This window comes from Schistocerca cancellata, chromosome 2 (genome assembly GCF_023864275.1).
Source record: "Schistocerca cancellata isolate TAMUIC-IGC-003103 chromosome 2, iqSchCanc2.1, whole genome shotgun sequence".
Lineage (NCBI taxonomy): Eukaryota > Metazoa > Arthropoda > Insecta > Orthoptera > Acrididae > Schistocerca > Schistocerca cancellata.
In genome coordinates, this window is record NC_064627.1 from 1,050,852,037 (window position 1) to 1,050,869,641 (window position 17,605).

Consider the following 17,605-nt stretch of genomic DNA (forward strand, 5'->3'; position numbering starts at 1 on the left):
GCATGGAATGATATACAATGTGCTACTTGATGTATATATTCATTCTTGGAATGACATGATATTGATATAATTGTACAAAAAATGACGATGTCCAAGACTATAAAGTTAACATGGACAAATAAACATTATTATTATTATTTCTTTACTTTCTCAGACGTTAAGTCCGGTTAAAAATGGAAAGTGACGCGGATCTTGATCAAGCGTCACTTCCTTTTAACTGTATGGTATATGTTATATTGCATTTAGGAACTTTTGGGTAATTGAACATGTATCAATAATTACGGATTTCTGCAATTGTATATATAAGTTTGGATGTAGCTGTATTGCATTGATGTACTGGTGGATATTGTGTGGTATGACTCCTGTAGTTGATAGTATAATTGGTATAATGTCAACTTTATCCTGATGCCACATGTCCTTGACTTCCTCAGCCAGTTGGATGTATTTTTCAATTTTTTCTCCTGTTTTCTTTTGTATATTTGTTGTATTGGGTATGGATATTTCGATTAGTTGTGTTACTTTCTTCTTTTTATTGGTGAGTATGATGTCAGGTTTGTTATGTGGTGTTGTTTTATCTGTTATAATGGTTCTGTTCCAGTATAATTTGTATTCATCATTCTCCAGTACATTTTGTGGTGCATACCTGTATTTGGGAACTTGTTGTTTTATAAGTTTATGTTGTAAGGCAAGCTGTTGATGTATTATTTTTGCTACATTGTCATGTCTTCTGGGGTATTCTGTATTTGCTAGTATTGTACATCCACTTGTGATGTGATCTACTGTTTCTATTTGTTGTTTGCAAAGTCTGCATTTATCTGTTGTGGTGTTGGGATCTTTAATAATATGCTTGCTGTAATATCTGGTGTTTATTGTTTGATCCTGTATTGCAATCATGAATCCTTCCGTCTCACTGTATATATTGCCTTTTCTTAGCCATGTGTTGGATGCGTCTTGATCGATGTGTGGCTGTGTTAGATGATACGGGTGCTTGCCATGTAGTGTTTTCTTTTTCCAATTTACTTTCTTCATATCTGTTGATGTTATGTGATCTAAAGGGTTGTAGAAGTGGTTATGAAATTGCAGTGGTGTAGCCGATGTATTTATATGAGTTATTGCTTTGTGTATTTTGCTAGTTTCTGCTCGTTCTAGAAAGAATTTTCTTAAATTGTCTACCTGTCCATAATGTAGGTTTTTTATATCAATAAATCCCCTTCCTCCTTCCTTTCTGCTTAATGTGAATCTTTCTGTTGCTGAATGTATGTGATGTATTCTATATTTGTGGCATTGTGATCGTGTAAGTGTATTGAGTGCTTCTAGGTCTGTGTTACTCCATTTCACTACTCCAAATGAGTCGGTCAATACTGGTATAGCATAAGTATTTATAGCTTTTGTCTTGTTTCTTGCTTTTGTCTTGTTTCTTGCTGTCAATTCTGTTTTCAGTATTTTTGTTAATCTTTCGCTATATTTTTCTTTTAGTTCTTTTTTAATATTTGTATTATCTATTCCTATTTTTTGTCTTTATCTAAGATATTTATAAGCATCTGTTTTTTCCATCGCTTCTATGCAGTCGCTGTGGTTATCCAATATGTAATCTTCTTGTTTAGTGTGTTTTCCCTTGACTATGCTATTTTTCTTACATTTGTCTGTTCCAAAAGCCATATTTATATCATTGCTGAATACTTCTGTTATCTTTTGTAATTGGTTGAGTTGTTGATTTGTTGCTGTCAGTAGTTTTAGGTCACCCATGTATAGCAAATGTGTAATTTTGTGTTGGTATGTTCCAGTAATACAATCCTGGAAATGGAAAAAAGAACACATTGACACCGGTGTGTCAGACCCACCATACTTGCTCCGGACACTGCGAGAGGGCTGTACAAGCAATGATCACACGCACGGCACAGCGGACACACCAGGAACCGCGGTGTTGGCCGTCGAATGGCGCTAGCTGCGCAGCATTTGTGCACCGCCGCCGTCAGTGTCAGCCAGTTTGCCATGGCATACGGAGCTCCATCGCAGTCTTTAACACTGGTAGCATGCCGCAACAGCGTGGACGTGAACCGTATGTGCAGTTGACGGACTTTGAGCGAGGGCGTATAGTGGGCATGCGGGAGGCCGGGTGGACGTACCGCCGAATTGCTCAACACGTGGGGCGTGAGGTCTCCACAGTACATCGATGTTGTCGCCAGTGGTCGGCGGAAGGTGCACGTGCCCGTCGACCTGGGACCGGACCGCAGCAACGCACGGATGCACGCCAAGACCGTAGGATCCTACGCAGTGCCGTAGGGGACCGCACCACCACTTCCCAGCAAATTAGGGACACTGTTGCTCCTGGGGTATCGGCGAGGACCATTCGCAACCGTCTCCATGAAGCTGGGCTACGGTCCCTCACATCGTTAGGCCATCTTCCGCTCACGCCCCAACATCGTGCAGCCCGCCTCCAGTGGTGTCGCGACAGGCGTGAATGGAGTTGACGAATGGAGACGTGTCGTCTTCAGCAATGAGAGTCGCTTCTGCCTTGGTGCCAATGATGGTCGTATGCATGTTTGACGCCGTGCAGGTGAGTGCCACAATCAGGACTGCATACGACCGAGGCACACAGGGCCAACACCCGGCATCATGGTGTGGGGAGCGATCTCCTACACTGGCCGTACACCACTGGTGATCGTCGAGGGGACACTGAATAGTGCACGGTACATCCAAACCGTCATCGAACCCATCGTTCTACCATTCCTAGACCGGCAAGGGAACTTGCTGTTCCAACAGGACAATGCACGTCCGCATGTATCCCGTGCCACCCAACGTGCTCTAGAAGGTGTAAGTCAACTACCCTGGCCAGCAAGATCTCCGGATCTGTCCCCCATTGAGCATGTTTGGGACTGGATGAAGCGTCGTCTCACGCGGTCTGCACGTCCAGCACGAACGCTGGTCCAACTGAGGCGCCAGGTGGAAATGGCATGGCAAGCCGTTCCACAGGACTACATCCAGCATCTCTACGATCGTCTCCATGGGAGAATAGCAGCCTGCATTGCTGCGAAAGGTGGATATACACTGTACTAGTGCCGACATTGTGCATGCTCTGTTGCCTGTGTCTATGTGCCTGTGGTTCTGTCAGTGTGATCATGTGATGTATCTGACCCCAGGAATGTGTCAATAAAGTTTCCCCTTCCTGGGACAATGAATTCACGGTGTTCTTATTTCAATTTCCAGGAGTGTATATATGTCAGCTGAAATTTTTCTTCTATATCCAACATGTGTGTCACTTCATGTTCTATTTGTGCTTGTTCTGGTGGCTGTCTTAAGATTTTGTTTTCCTTTGATTGTTTAACTGATGCGTGTTGTCCTTTGTTTGTTTGCTCTGGGATGTTTGAGTCCATTACTGTATTTTCTTCTTCTTCTGATTGCACATTATTTTGTTCCAGAATTTGTTGTACTTGTTGTTTGATGTTTTCTAATTCTGATTGGGGTATCCTGTTATTTTTGATTATTACATGGATCTGATCAGCTAGTCGTTGTTCTGTTAAAAATTTTAATTCTGGGTATCTGGTAATAAATGTCGTGTATACTTGTGATCTGTAACCAGTTGTGTTGGTTCCTAGGTTTGTTGCTTGGTAATAACAGAACATGAGGTGTCGGTTAACTTCACCTGACCATCTCATCCTCTGTCTTTTTTTTCCTTCTAGGGTGGTTGCAGGAAGCATATCCTGCAAAACACCTCTATTTGGATTTAAATCATTTTCCCGTTGGCTAGCAGCGTCGTTACCATTGTGGGCGGGCATAGGGTTATTATTATTATTATTATTATTATTATTATTATTATTATTTCTTTCTATTCTCAGACGTTATGTCTGGTCAAAAATGGACAGTGACGCGAACCTTGATCAAGCGTGACTTCCTTTTAACTGTACGGTATATGTTATATTGCATTTAGGAACTTTTGGGTAATTGAACATGTATCAATAATTACAGATTTTTGTAGTTGTATATATATGTTTGGATGTAACTGTATTGCATTGATGTACTGGTGGATATTGTGAGGTATGACCCCTGTAGTTGATAGTATAATTGGTATAATGTCAACTTTATCCTGATGCCACATGTCCTTGACTTCCTCAGCCAGTTGGATGTATTTTTCAATTTTTTCTCCTGTTTTCTTCTGTATATTTGTTGTGTTGGGTATGGATATTTCAATTAGTTGTGTTAATTTCTTCTTTTTATTGGTGAGTATGATGTCAGGTTTGTTATGTGGTGTTGTTTTATCTGTTATAATCGTTCTGTTCCAGTATAATTTGTATTCATCATTCTCCAGTACATTTTGTGGTGTGTACTTGTATGTGGGAACGTGTTGTTTTATTAGTTTATGTTTTATGGCAAGTTGTTGATGTATTATTTTTGCTACATTGTCATGTCTTCTGGGGTATTCTGTATTTGCTAGTATTTTACATCCGCTTGTGATGTGATCTACTGTTTCTATTTGTTGTTTGCAAAGTCTGCATTTATCTGTTGTCGTATTGGGATCTTTAATAATATGCTTGCTGTAATATCTGGTGTTTATTGTTTGATCCTGTATTGCAATCATGAATCCTTCCGTCTCACTGTATATATTGCCTTTTCTTAGCCATGTGTTGGATGCGTCTTGATCTATGTGTGGTTGTGTTAGATGATACGGGTGCTTGCCATGTAGTGTTTTCTTTTTCCAATTTACTTTCTTTGTATCTGTTGATGTTATGTGATCTAAAGGGTTGTAGAAGTGGTTATGAAATTGCAGTGGTGTAGCCGATGTATTTATATGAGTGATTGCTTTGTGTATTTTGCTAGTTTCTGCTCGTTCTAGAAAGAATTTTCTTAAATTGTCTATCAGTCCATAATGTAGGTTTTTTATATCCATAAATCCCCTTCCACCTTCCTTTCTGCTTAATGTGAATCTTTCTGTTGCCGAATGTATGTGATGTATTCTATATTTGTGGCATTGTGATCGTGTAAGTGTATTGAGTGCTTCTAGATCTGTGTCACTCCATTTCACTACTCCAAATGAGTAGGTCAATACTGGTATAGCATAATTATTTATAGCTTTTGTCTTGTTTCTTGCTGGCAATTCTGTTTTCAGTATTTTTGTTAGTCTTTGTCTATATTTTTCTTTTAGTTCTTCTTTAATATTTGTATTATCTATTCCTATTTTTTGTCTGTATCCTAGATATTTATAGGCATCTGTTTTTTCCATCGCTTCCTTGCAGTCGCTGTGGTTATCCAATATGTAATCTTCTTGTTTAGTGTGTTTTCCCTTGACTATGCTATTTTTCTTACATTTGTCTGTTCCAAAAGCCATATTTATATCATTGCTGAATACTTCTGTTATCTTTAGTAATTGGTTGAGTTGTTGATTTGTTGCTGCCAGTAGTTTTAGATCATCCATGCATAGCAAATGTGTGATTTTGTGTGGGTATGTTCCAGTAATATTGTATCCATAATTTGTATTATGTAGCATGTTGGATAGTGGGTTCAGAGCAAGACAGAACCAGAAAGGACTTAATGAGTCTCCTTGGTATATTCCACACTTAATCTGTATTGGCTGTGATGTGATGTTATCTTAATTTATTTGGATATTAAGTGTGGTTTTCCAGTTTTTCATTACTATGTTTAGAAACTGTATCAATTTAGGATCTACTTTGTATATTTCCAATATCTGTAGTAACCATGAGTGGGGTACACTATCAAAGGCTTTTTGGTAATCAATGTATGCGTAGTGTAGGGACCTTTGTTTAGTGTTAGCTTGATATGTCACCTCTGTATCTATTATCAGTTGCTCTTTACATCCTCGTGCTCTTTTGCAGCAGCCTTTTTGTTCTTCATTTATAATTTAGTTTTGTGTTGTATGTGTCATTAATTTCTGTGTAATGACTGAAGTTAATATTTTGTATATTGTTGGTAGGCATGTTATGGGGCGATATTTAGCTGGGTTTGCTGTGTCTGCTTGATCTTTAGGTTTCAGATAGGTTATTCCATGTGCAAGTGTATCAGGGAATGTGTATGGGTCTGCAATGTAACTGTTAAATAATTTAGTTAGATGTGAATGTGTTGAGGTGAACTTCTTTAGCCAGTAATTTGCTATTTTATCATTTCCAGGGGCTTTCCAATTGTGCGTAGAATTAATTGCTCGGGTGACTTCATGTTGCAAAATTATCACTTCAGGCATTTGTGGTATCATCTTGTATGTGTCTGTTTCTGCTTGTATTCACCGTGCATGCCTGTTATGTTGTACCAGGTTTGACCATATGTTGCTCCAGAAGTGTTCCATGTCTGTTATGTTTGGTGGATTGTCTATTTTAATGTGTGTGTGTTATCCATTGTTTGGTAAAATCTCTTTTGGTTTGTGTTGAATGTTTGGTTTTGTTTCCTTCTATTTTCACTTTTTTTGTATCTTCTAAGTCGTTTGGCCAATGCTTGTAATTTCTGCTTTTTTTCATCTAATTGCTATATTGCTTCTTGTTGTGAGATTTTACCTAACCTTTTTCGTTTTTTGTCTGATATTTCATTTCTTATAAATTGTGTTAGCTGTCCGATGTCTTTTCTCAGTTTTTCTATTCTGATCTGTAGCCTGTGTTGCCATGCTGGTTTTGTGGGTTTCTTCTGATCTCTGCCTAGTGTGTATATTTAGTGTAGTGAGTGCTCCTATATAAACCAGTAGTTGTAACTCTTCCATAGTTGTGTTTTCATTTATTTTGTTGTGTATGATTGTGTTGATAGTTTTTATTGTTGTTTCGACTTGTGGGTTATTTGGCGGTCTATGCAAGAATGGTCTAATGTCTGTATTTGTGTCTTTGTATTCTATATATGTCAGCTGAAATTTCTCTTCTATATCTAACACGTGTGTCTCTTCGTGTTCTATTTGTGCTTGTTCTGGTGGCTGTCTTAAGATTTCGTTTTCCTCTGATTGTTTAATTGATGCGTGTTGGTCATTGTTTGTTTGCTTGGGATGTTTGAGTCCATTACTGTATTTTTTCTTCTTCTGATTGCACATTATTTTGTTCCAGTATTTGTTATACTTGTTGTTTGATGTTTTCTAATTCTGACTGGGGTATCCTGATATTTTTTATTATTACACGGATCTCATCAGCTAGTCGTTGTTCTGTTAAAAATTTTAATTCCGGGTATCTGGTAATAAATGTTGTGTATACTTGTGATCTGTATCCAGTTGTGTTGGTTCCTAGGTTTGTTGCTTGGTAATAACAGAACATGAGGTGTCGATTAACTTCATCGGACCATCTCATCCTCTGTCTTTGTTTTCCTTCTAGAGTGGTTGCAGGAAGCATATCCTGCAAAACACCTCTATTTGGATTTAAATCATTTTCCAGTTGGCTAGCAGTGTCGTTACCATTGTGGGCGGGCATAGGGTTCAAGCGTCGTCACTGACCATGACGGCGCTTGTCCGAGGCTTCTTTAGTTCTGTCCTGAACCAAGTAATCACACTAAAAGGGGGGGGTTAGCCCTATTAGTGGTTTGTTCTTTTGTCGCCTTTTATGACTGGCAGAACATACCGGAGGCCTATTCTTTTCCCGGGCCTCCACGGGGGTTATTATTATTATTATTATTATTATTATTATTATTATTATTACTATTATTATTATTACTATTGTGAATGAATAATTGTGGTATTATCAATATTACTTTAGTATGGTATCTGCTTGCTCAGCACAGGTACAATTCTGTACAATAATAATTATTGTAATTTTTTTAAAAAAAAGTATTGAACACACTGACGATGCCAATTGTATGGAAAACATATTGACAGGCAAATAAAGATTCTATTCTATTCTATTCAGTCAGTCTTTGATTGGCACACACAATTTCATCGACATTCCTGACATGAGCATTGTTGGCAGACATCGAAAGGCTTCCTGAATGAATGTCATCTTTAACTTCTATCCAGCCATTTTTAAAACATGTGAAGCATTCATAACACCAAGTATAGCTTAAGCACTCGTCACTGTAGGCTTCCTGTATCACTTGGTGTGCTTCTGCAAAGTTTTTCTTGAGTTTCACACAAAATTTAATGCAGACACATTGCTACTCTAACTCCATCACCTTGAAATTCGGAAACTGTGTGACACAGTGTTCTACTCAATACAGCACTGTACATTAACTGACAGACATACATCAATGAAACTTCCAGCAGTTACACATTATACACACACTTGTGCAGGGATGCCAACTGCATTTCGCTCCAACATACCATTGGCGTGAAATTACGAATGTTCTGGAATTTCTTTAACAGGCCTCATACGTTGTTTTAGGAGTTCCAAAACGTGTTTTTTCAGTTTAAACTCTCATCAATATGGACACCTACAATTTTTGAAGTTTCCATTTTATTTATTATTTCTGACTGTGTGTTACACTAATCATTGTGTATTCCTAGATGAGAAGAACTGAAGTGTCTTTTTTAAAACTGAGAGTGAGACCATTCACAGAAAACCAGTCAACCACACTGTTAAGAACATTGTTTACCATTTCTTCTGTCACTGTATGTACGCATGGACTGATTATAATGCTAGAGTCATCCACAAAATGAATTAGTTCTGCTTGTTGTATATAAGACAGGAGGTCGCTTGCGTACAAGGGGAACAATGGCTTGGGGAACACTGTATGTGATTTTTCCTCCATCAGAGGAATCTCCCTTGATTACGTTGGCTGAATTATTAGTACAACTTTCTGCACTTTGCTAAGATACGACATTGTCCGTTGGTTGGCTATACCATAAACTCCATAAAACAATCGATATGGTGGTTCACACAGTCAGATGCCTTAGGTCACGGAAAATACCAACTGATGCTATTTTGTTACTTAATACTTGTAGAATTTGGTGAGTTAACATGTACATAGCATTCTCAGTAGAGCAACTTTGCTGAATACAAAATGTGATTTACTGAGGACATTACTGTTGCTCAGGTGGGATACTATTCTAGAATACATCACTTTCTCAGACATTTTTGGTAATGATGTCAGTAGTGAAACAGTTCGGTTGTTACTGACATCTCTCCTATCACTTTTCTTATAAGACGTGTTTAACTGTGGCATGTTTTAATCTCTCTTAAAAAATGCCTAAAGCTATGTATTACATATTTCAGATGACACTGGGATTATTATATAGGAATAAATTTTTAGTACCACATTGGATGCACCATCAAATCCAAATGAGCTTTCATTTTTGAGAGAATATACAGTTTTCTTAATTTCGGAAGGCAAAATTGGTGATACATTCATACAACTCAATTTTATGAGATTTACTTTTCGACCATACTGCAGCATTTTCTCTCTTGCACTGTTTGCCCCTATATTTTCAAGTTTGTTGTCAGATTTACTGATTTCTGACATAACATGCATGTTCCTTGAGTTTTAATAGCTTTTCTTAGTAATTCTGAGTGGTTTTTGCAGTGTGCAACTACTGGAGGATCTCTTACTTGTTATTGACAACACAAGCAGTTTCCTATTCCTTTCACAAGATACTTCAATCCAACTAGTGACCCACTTTTTTTCCATTGCTGTTTAATGTCCTTTCTGATAAGCAAAACTTTATGTCAGCATTTGGTTTATTCCATTTCATCCAAGGTCATCTCTCTATACTATTCTTCAAAACATTTGTTCTGATCCCATTAATTATTCTAGCTGATTTTCACTGAGTAATATCTCTACTGCAATGCACTATCTCATTTATCCCAACTAACTGTGCATCTTGACCAGACAGAGCATTTGTTACTGGGTATACAGTTATCTCCTTGCTTTGAGCTTCATCAAAGACAACAGTATCAATTAGGGTTCTACTGTCTTTATCCACCCATGTTGGAAAGTTAATTACTGAGACTAAATTGTAGGATCCAAATTAGTTTGTCAGATCATTTTTTCTATAATAATCCCTTAGAAAAATCAATATTGAAATTACCACATACTAACTGTCGGCTGCTGTCTGACAAGTAGCATAGTTAGGAATCCAAATTTCTCATAAACAGTTAAAATTTCTCAGTGGGGATCTATATACAGTTTTAAAAGTGAAATATTTTTCAGTATCCATTCACAAGCACACACTTCTATGAGCTGATCACTACAAAACCTTCTTGTCTCAATGCTTCTGAACCTGTATTCTGTCTTAATATATGTAACAACTCCTTTTCTCATATTAGTTCTAGATGAGTAAGATGCTGGACTGTAAACTTTTACATTTAACTTCTATAACCCTGTGGTCTTGTGGTGCTCAGATATGCACAGAATGCCTATCTTTCCAGAATTCTCTAAATTTTATAAACAGACTAGAAGCTCTTCACTCTTAATACTTATCCTCTAATACTCTAATTAAATAAGCTAACCTTACTTGTCTCTCCACTCTTAAGCATTTCTTGTGACTCTCCTGTTATTTTAAATTCTTTGACAACATTGTGCCTGAATGCTGATTCTAACCTAAAAACAATAAATCTCTTACACCAGTAACAACAGGGATCTTGCATTGTGTGATGGTGCCCCCTCCCTAGCCCTCCTCCCCTTTCCCCATACATTTTCTGCAAGAAGCTCAGCAACCTATCTTTCTTTCTCTTATTCAGGTGTAGGCCACGTCTAGCACATTTCAATCTTCCATCCATAGCAACAGGCACAGAACTCTGTGTTCACTCAGATCACACCAGTATTAACCCACGGCTCATCATGATGCAGCAGGACCTCCACAAGACTCTCGCTTGTACGAGTAGTGCTACTCCTATTTCATCCAGGTCACCCCTAATGCTTTAATTTCTGTCTTTATGCAGGCTGTTTCCTGCTCCACCTACTATGATAAACAAAACCATACTCGTCAAAAATCTTTACAAAGATTCCCTATGTGCTCTGTCATCTGATAAGGGCTAGTAGTTGGTTTTACAATAATTGTGGCCTGCTATCCTTTCCTAATTTGTCATGTACTATCTGGCATACACCCTTCCCATAGCAACTACCTGGCAGCAAGGCTCTTTTCTTCCTAGTCTCTTGTGGTGCCGACCTACACATAGTTTCTTTGCTAGAAGTCTGCTGTACTATATTGTGACCTACTGCTGGATGAGGCTCTTCCCCTCCTACCTCAGGTAACAAGTCAAACTTATTGGATACCGTGAAGTCAAATGTAGATGAAATTGCAGAGCTCTTCACCTTTTGCCCAACACTTACTACCTATACATAATTCCCACAATCTTTTTCCCCCTACAACTTATCTAGTTCAAATTTTGCACAATGTAATTCAGACTGACATCTTCACCTCCTGTTTGGTGATTCTCCTGACTTTTTTGCAGACCCCGGAGTTCCATAGGATAGACTCATTGAGTTCCTGTTCAGTTCTCCGCTGCAGTTGCCCCAGTAAAATTTCAGCCCACAATCTATGCATACCACTCCCTGTCCAACAGCCCTACAGCAACATCCACACTTACCACACATTACAAAACAGATTGAATGCATAAAAATAGAATTAAAATACTTAACAAACTTTACATCAAATGATTTTTATAATTTATGAGCCACAAAAATTAGGCCTACATGTAAATAATTCCGGTGTATAACACAAAAAGTTACTTAACTTCCACTTAAAAAAAGAACTCAGCGCTCACTTAACTGTTAATTGACTTATTCACAATGAACTGTAACTTTTAATTACTACTTATTATGTTTATTATTTGACATTAGACCATGTTTACTATTGGCAAAATACAGCTTGCAACACGTGATGTGATTTTACATGATAATTTAGAAACAAAACCTCAGATCATGCACTCTTCAACTGCTGAATGAAAGAGTTACAAAAGAAACAAACTTACATATAAATACGCTTCACACAATTGCTTAAACCTGTGAAAATTTACTACTTTTAATTAGTAACATAAACGGAGCTTCAGCTGGGCACCACTGCTGCCAACTGTCAGGAATGATTCAGAGAACAAATAAATAAATAAATCTATTGAAAAATAGATAATGGAAGTATATGTCATGAGATACAATGAGATCAATGGCTTCAAACATTAATTATGTGACACTAAAGTTGAATATTCATTGTAGCCAGAAAGCAAGAGTCATCTGCCAATCTAGTTGTATGTCATAGGGGCAAGTGAAATTTAATGGCACTAACCAAAATGACAGTTGTAATGTTTATTCAGGAGTGGACTGAAACATGCATCACATTTGACATGGCCAGCAACAATGCTGTAAGAACTGACTGTCAAGCATACAAGACTGGAATTTTTAGAAACTGAAACAGTTTTTGATTGCAAACTTTCTTATTTAACACTGTTTTAGTTTCTATGAGTTCTTTAACATTGGATCACTGCAATCTTCTAGGTGATCATTTCATCCTTCATTAAGACTGAAATTCTAATCAAATTAATAAGTATAATCAAGTTATTAATTGCAAGTATATACCATAGCACAATTTAACACAGCTTTCTTAAATATCATGAGATGCTGCAAATTTACAGCACATATGAATTTTTTAAGTATTCTAGAACATGTCACTACGTGGTAACCAGTGTTATTTACCTGCACTACTGGAACATTTTGAATTCCTGGATTGTGTGTCACTGCATGTCTCATCATTTGAGTGTATAACGTGCGAGATTTGCTTTCCATTCCTTTTATAGTGTTTTCATCATCAGAGATCTTGATGAAATTAGTGCTCTGAGAACTTAGAGGTTTGTCCATCTCTCTCATTTTATCTGATGTTGAGCTTTGACCATCACCGGTATCTTCTTCTCTGATATTGGCCAAAAGGACTGGTCGCTGCACTACAGCCCCGTGTCTTATAACTTTATGTTTCACAAGCAGCTGTAATCACAACACATGTTATCATCTCCAAACTCTATTACAGCTGTCAGTATAACCATGTACCACAAATAAAAAGTATATTACCATTGGAAACTTCTACAGTCTAGGTAAAAAAAAAAAAAAAAACAAAAAGACTCGTCAGTTATCTAATTTGTCTGTTCTAAGGAGAAATACCTTTTCAGAACCAAATGTCTTTTTGCACAGATGGCATTGTATAGGTTTCACTGTGTCAGAGAAGGCAGGCTTGAAATGCTTCATGAGGTGTTTTGCGTAAGCCACAACACTGGTCTCCTCACTTCCACACTTTCGACAACGCCATTTTTCAGGAACACGGCATGCTCCCAATCTTTTAGCAGGTAGTTGCTCAGCAACTTTCTGCATAATTTCCGTGTCTGTACAAAGGGTTGAAAAACATTAAGCGCTTTATTAACAAGAAAAAGACCATAGCTTCTATTAATGCACTAAAATCTAAGACTGATGATGTATAATTACAACATGTGACACATTAACTGACTTTATTTTCAACAGGAAATGATAACATGCAGATTTTGTAATAATGGCAAAAGGGTAATGTCTCCTTTGCTTTACATTAAAATTATAAATTAGTTTAGTTTCATTACTGTTTCCATCTGAAAAATATTCCGTTTAATTAAGCAAAAACTGTCAATTCTGTATATGACAACAACTGACAAAGAAGTTTAGATGCAAACAACAACTAAAGAGACAATTATCCTTAAAACATATGGGGGATAACCAAATTTTTTCTTGAAAACTAGGAAAAGGTTTACCAAAAGCAGGAAGATAGAGATAAGTTACTGACAACAACAACAACAACAACAACAAATCTGGAAATGGAAGGTCCTTGGAGATGTGTAAATAATGGATGGAGGAAAGGTAACAACTCTCCACATAATGAAGGCATTGAATGGTTGATAAGACACATAACAAAACTGAAAATGTAGCTTGTTCCTCAGATGATGTACGCTTCTGAGTGTGCACGCACGCATGTGCTCGTGCAGACGGGAAGTTGTGTGTGTACACAAAGATTTGGAGGAGTGCACTGTGAGGGGGAACAGAACAGAGGAAGAGGGAGACTGTGAGGAGGAGCTTGTGAGTGCGGAACAACGGAAGAGAAGGGCAAGGGCTAGTGAAGATTGAGGGCAAAAGGTTTGTAAGGTCAGTTCTCCTCCTTTAAGTAGTTCAGAGAAGCTAGTAGAGGCAGAGAGAGGAAAACGTGAGATTCAAATGGCACAGGTTGTGAAACAGTCACTGATCAAGCATGTTGTGTTTGCTCTTAACCACAGTCTGGTGTTGACCATTCACTCTGATGAACAATGGTTGGTGATCTTGCCCAAATAAAAAGCCATGTAAAAGTCTGCGAACAGGTATGTCATTTCATATGTGTACATGCCTCTAATCCTCAATCATCCCTGTGAACCAACTGCGAAGGGCCATCCCACTTATTCCAAATACCACCCCAGAGTAGAACAATTTGACCACATCCTTCGACAGGGCTTCAACTACTTATCGTCTTGCCTAAAAATGAGAAACATTTCTAACTACAATTACAACCATACCAAAGTTGTATTTTGTCACCACCCAATCGACAAAATGTTCTGGTCCATCTTCATGCCATATCATCTCCAAATCTCTTGTCATGTGGATCATACCCTAGTGGAAGGCCCAGGTGCAAGACCTTTACTATGCCACCACCCACCACACACTATTCCCGTCCCACCAGTGGCATATTCTATCTATCTGAGGCAGAGCCACATGCAAAAGCAGTCATAATAATCCAACTCTGTCTTTCAAGAGGGCCACTGCCGAACTTTGCACAAGAGCGAAGTTGGCCACCTAATGGTTAAACAAACTGCTCGGCACAAGTTTGACTTCAATAGCCATTCAAAAAATCCCACCATCTCGATCCTCCCCAGCAATACCAGTTTCTCTGAACTACATAGATGGGAACTGACCTTCCAAGACTTCCTTCAATCCCACAATCCTCCTTGCCACAATCTCTAGTAGCCACACCCCATAACCATCTCCACCCTGTCCCTATGATGTCCCTTCATCCATTCTAAACTCACAAACTGATTTCAAAAGTCTCTCTCCTCTTTGTTCTACCTCCTCCTCTCAATCCACTCATTTACATAACTTTCCTCCCCCTCTCAGTTCACTCCTTTACATAAATGAGTACTACACAAAACTCCCCCTGCCTGCACCATCATCATCTCACCAGTGCCACATTCCTATCCCGTGTGCTTGGTGCTTGCTCCTCCCAGCCATCAGTCACCCTTCACTCCAGCCCTACCAACTTCCTACATACCTCCTTTCTCCCCTAGCCTGCTCCATCCAATACAGCCCCTCCCTCACTCCAAATAAGCTGTAGTGCCAGTACAACATAGTCAGCCAGTATAGTGTAGTCAGCCAGGACAATGTAACCATGGAGATGTATGCATATGTATGTTCATTCTGTAGTTATCTGTGAAGGCGGACATCATTCAAAAGTTCAGCAACATTTTCAGTCTTCTTTATATGCCTATCAACCACCCTATTCTAAACTATGTGGATAGATATTATCTTTACCGCTATCATTATTACAACAAAAAATTGAACAAGTAAAAATTTTAAAAAAATAAAAATAAAAACTGAATAAAGCATTCAGGAATTTTCTGTTTCTGGAGTATGTGTTTAATGATATCTTTGCTTTATGAATCATGATTTCAAATTCTGCAATGTGCCATCTTCTGTATCAGTTCACTTTCTATTAAAAAATGAATAAATAAATAAAAGCACTTGTTTCATCAGACTTACCTAACAATGTGTCAGTTTCCATTCTTTTCTCTCGATTTTTTTTCATCTTATGTTTTGTACCGTAAACAGTGTCTCCTTCAGATGCATGTCCAACATGCTCATTAGCTTTCTGAAAGAAAGCATGTTGCAGTTCATAAATTATTTTAGCAAGGTGCATAACAAGAAATTAAATTACATGCATCTGCAATTAGTCTTCCTTTAAAAAAAATATAAAATAAAGTCTATTCTTATTAAAAAGTACACAGGTAGACAAATGAATAAAATAGTACATGCTACAAGTTTTCAACAACCAACCAGTAAATATAAGTATTTTGCAACAGCTGCGTATGTTAAGCTGTAGACCTGTAGTGAACCGAGAATTTCCACATAAGTTCCAGAACCACTCATCCTTCTACCATCTCAAACACACAATATTTTAAAAATAAGTGTGAGAGAACATACATACTGCGCAGCACATGTTTGTATGTGGAGGCTGGAAAGGAGTCACGAGCACAAGGTAGACGCGACGGTCAAACAGCACCGACAAGTGTTTGCTACTCGTGCCACAGAAGTCAAATTGGAAGAACAAGGAGTGTTTATGTATCTTATGGTGTTTTATATAATTGATTATTGTAACAAGAAAAAAGAAGAACAGTTGAAAAATTGTTATTTATACTTCACGTGTTGGACTTGCTAGAAGCAAGACATGTTAATAAACTATGAGTGGTTCTTAAACCAACTCGCGTATGAATGTTAATGTAATGTATTTATAGAGCTCGAAAAGTGAGTGAAATACAGGAAGTTGGAGATATTTAGATGTGGAATGCGAGAATGTTATTCTGAATAGTCCAAAACATCGTTAATTAGTGAAAACATAAAATCTGTATATTTACTCAACAAGTTCTATCATCACACATCGTTAGAACATGGCAACCAGTAGAAAGGAGCTGAGAAAATGGGAATTTTGAGAAGAAATCGAAGCAGAAGAATGATGTGTTGCCATAGCAACCAGCTACTACAAGACAAGAGAAATGTTTCATGGAACTGGATTCAGCCTAAAAGTTCAAAGGGTGAAAATTAATAAATGAAATAAAAGAGAAGACATCAGAAAGCTACTACGGTAAAAGAAAAGAGAAAAGATTCTGACGGATTAGACTATGAAGAAATACGATGAGAATAATCCATCGAAAAAGATCCGGTGTGGGGAGTAAGCAGCTCTGACACACAGCACAGAGATGCAGATCTGGAAACCAGCCTAAGTCCAATGACACTGGCACCAGTCGCTGTTCACCAGTGGCAATTCCATATACGCTCACTGACACCAATGCTGAAACCAACATTCGACACTGCTGGCGCCAGTGCTGTTCACCGACACAGATTATGCACCCACTCACCAACGCAACTAGAACTCTATGCCAAGTGAGCGCAAAACAGTAATTGTTTGAGTTTAAAGTTAAAGAAACTGTTCAATAATAGACTGTTAGTGTAGTTATAATACTTAGAGTTAATTTGTTAAATGATCACTAGATCAAAAATTCAGAGAAATATGGATAATACACAGAGAATGGGGGAAACTTCAGAACCAGCCATGGCAATGAAAGTGAGTAAGGAGGTGTCTGAGGCGTCTGAAGTACTGGATTTAATCAAAGCCCAAAGGGCACATTCAGAAGCATTAAGAAAGGAACTGACTGCTCAAAATGCTTCTTTGAGAAATGAAATAAGTGCAACTTTAAGTGAAGAGCTCGAGAGTGCTAATTTAAGTAGAGAAATAGACACAGTGAATACTCAATTAAATAATAAACTGGGTGTCCCGAATGAAACTTTAGGACTGTTAAGTGCTAAGGTAGATTCACAAAGTAAACACTTCAGTAATTTAAGTGAAGGTATGGGAAATTTGAAGATGCTTTAACTACTAAAGTAGAAAATTTTAAAATAGTTGTGAAAGAGGAATTAACTAGTTTGTTAAGCAGTCATGTAAACCAACTGTTCACTGACT

The 17,605-nt window shown here is 37.9% G+C and overlaps 1 protein-coding gene across 2 annotated transcripts in view; it reads right to left on the minus strand.

The window, feature by feature from the left end:
• The window catches only part of LOC126163031 (uncharacterized), a 300,543-nt gene that overhangs the window by 188,450 nt on the left and 94,488 nt on the right, over positions 1-17,605 (minus strand). For both annotated transcript variants that reach the window (XM_049919905.1, XM_049919904.1), the window contains exons 6-8: positions 15,631-15,739; positions 12,991-13,208; positions 12,532-12,816 (exon numbers count right to left, since the gene is read on the minus strand). In XM_049919905.1, coding sequence (XP_049775862.1) covers positions 12,532-12,816; positions 12,991-13,208; positions 15,631-15,739 — 612 coding nt within the window. The remainder of the gene's footprint in view (positions 1-12,531; positions 12,817-12,990; positions 13,209-15,630; positions 15,740-17,605) is intronic.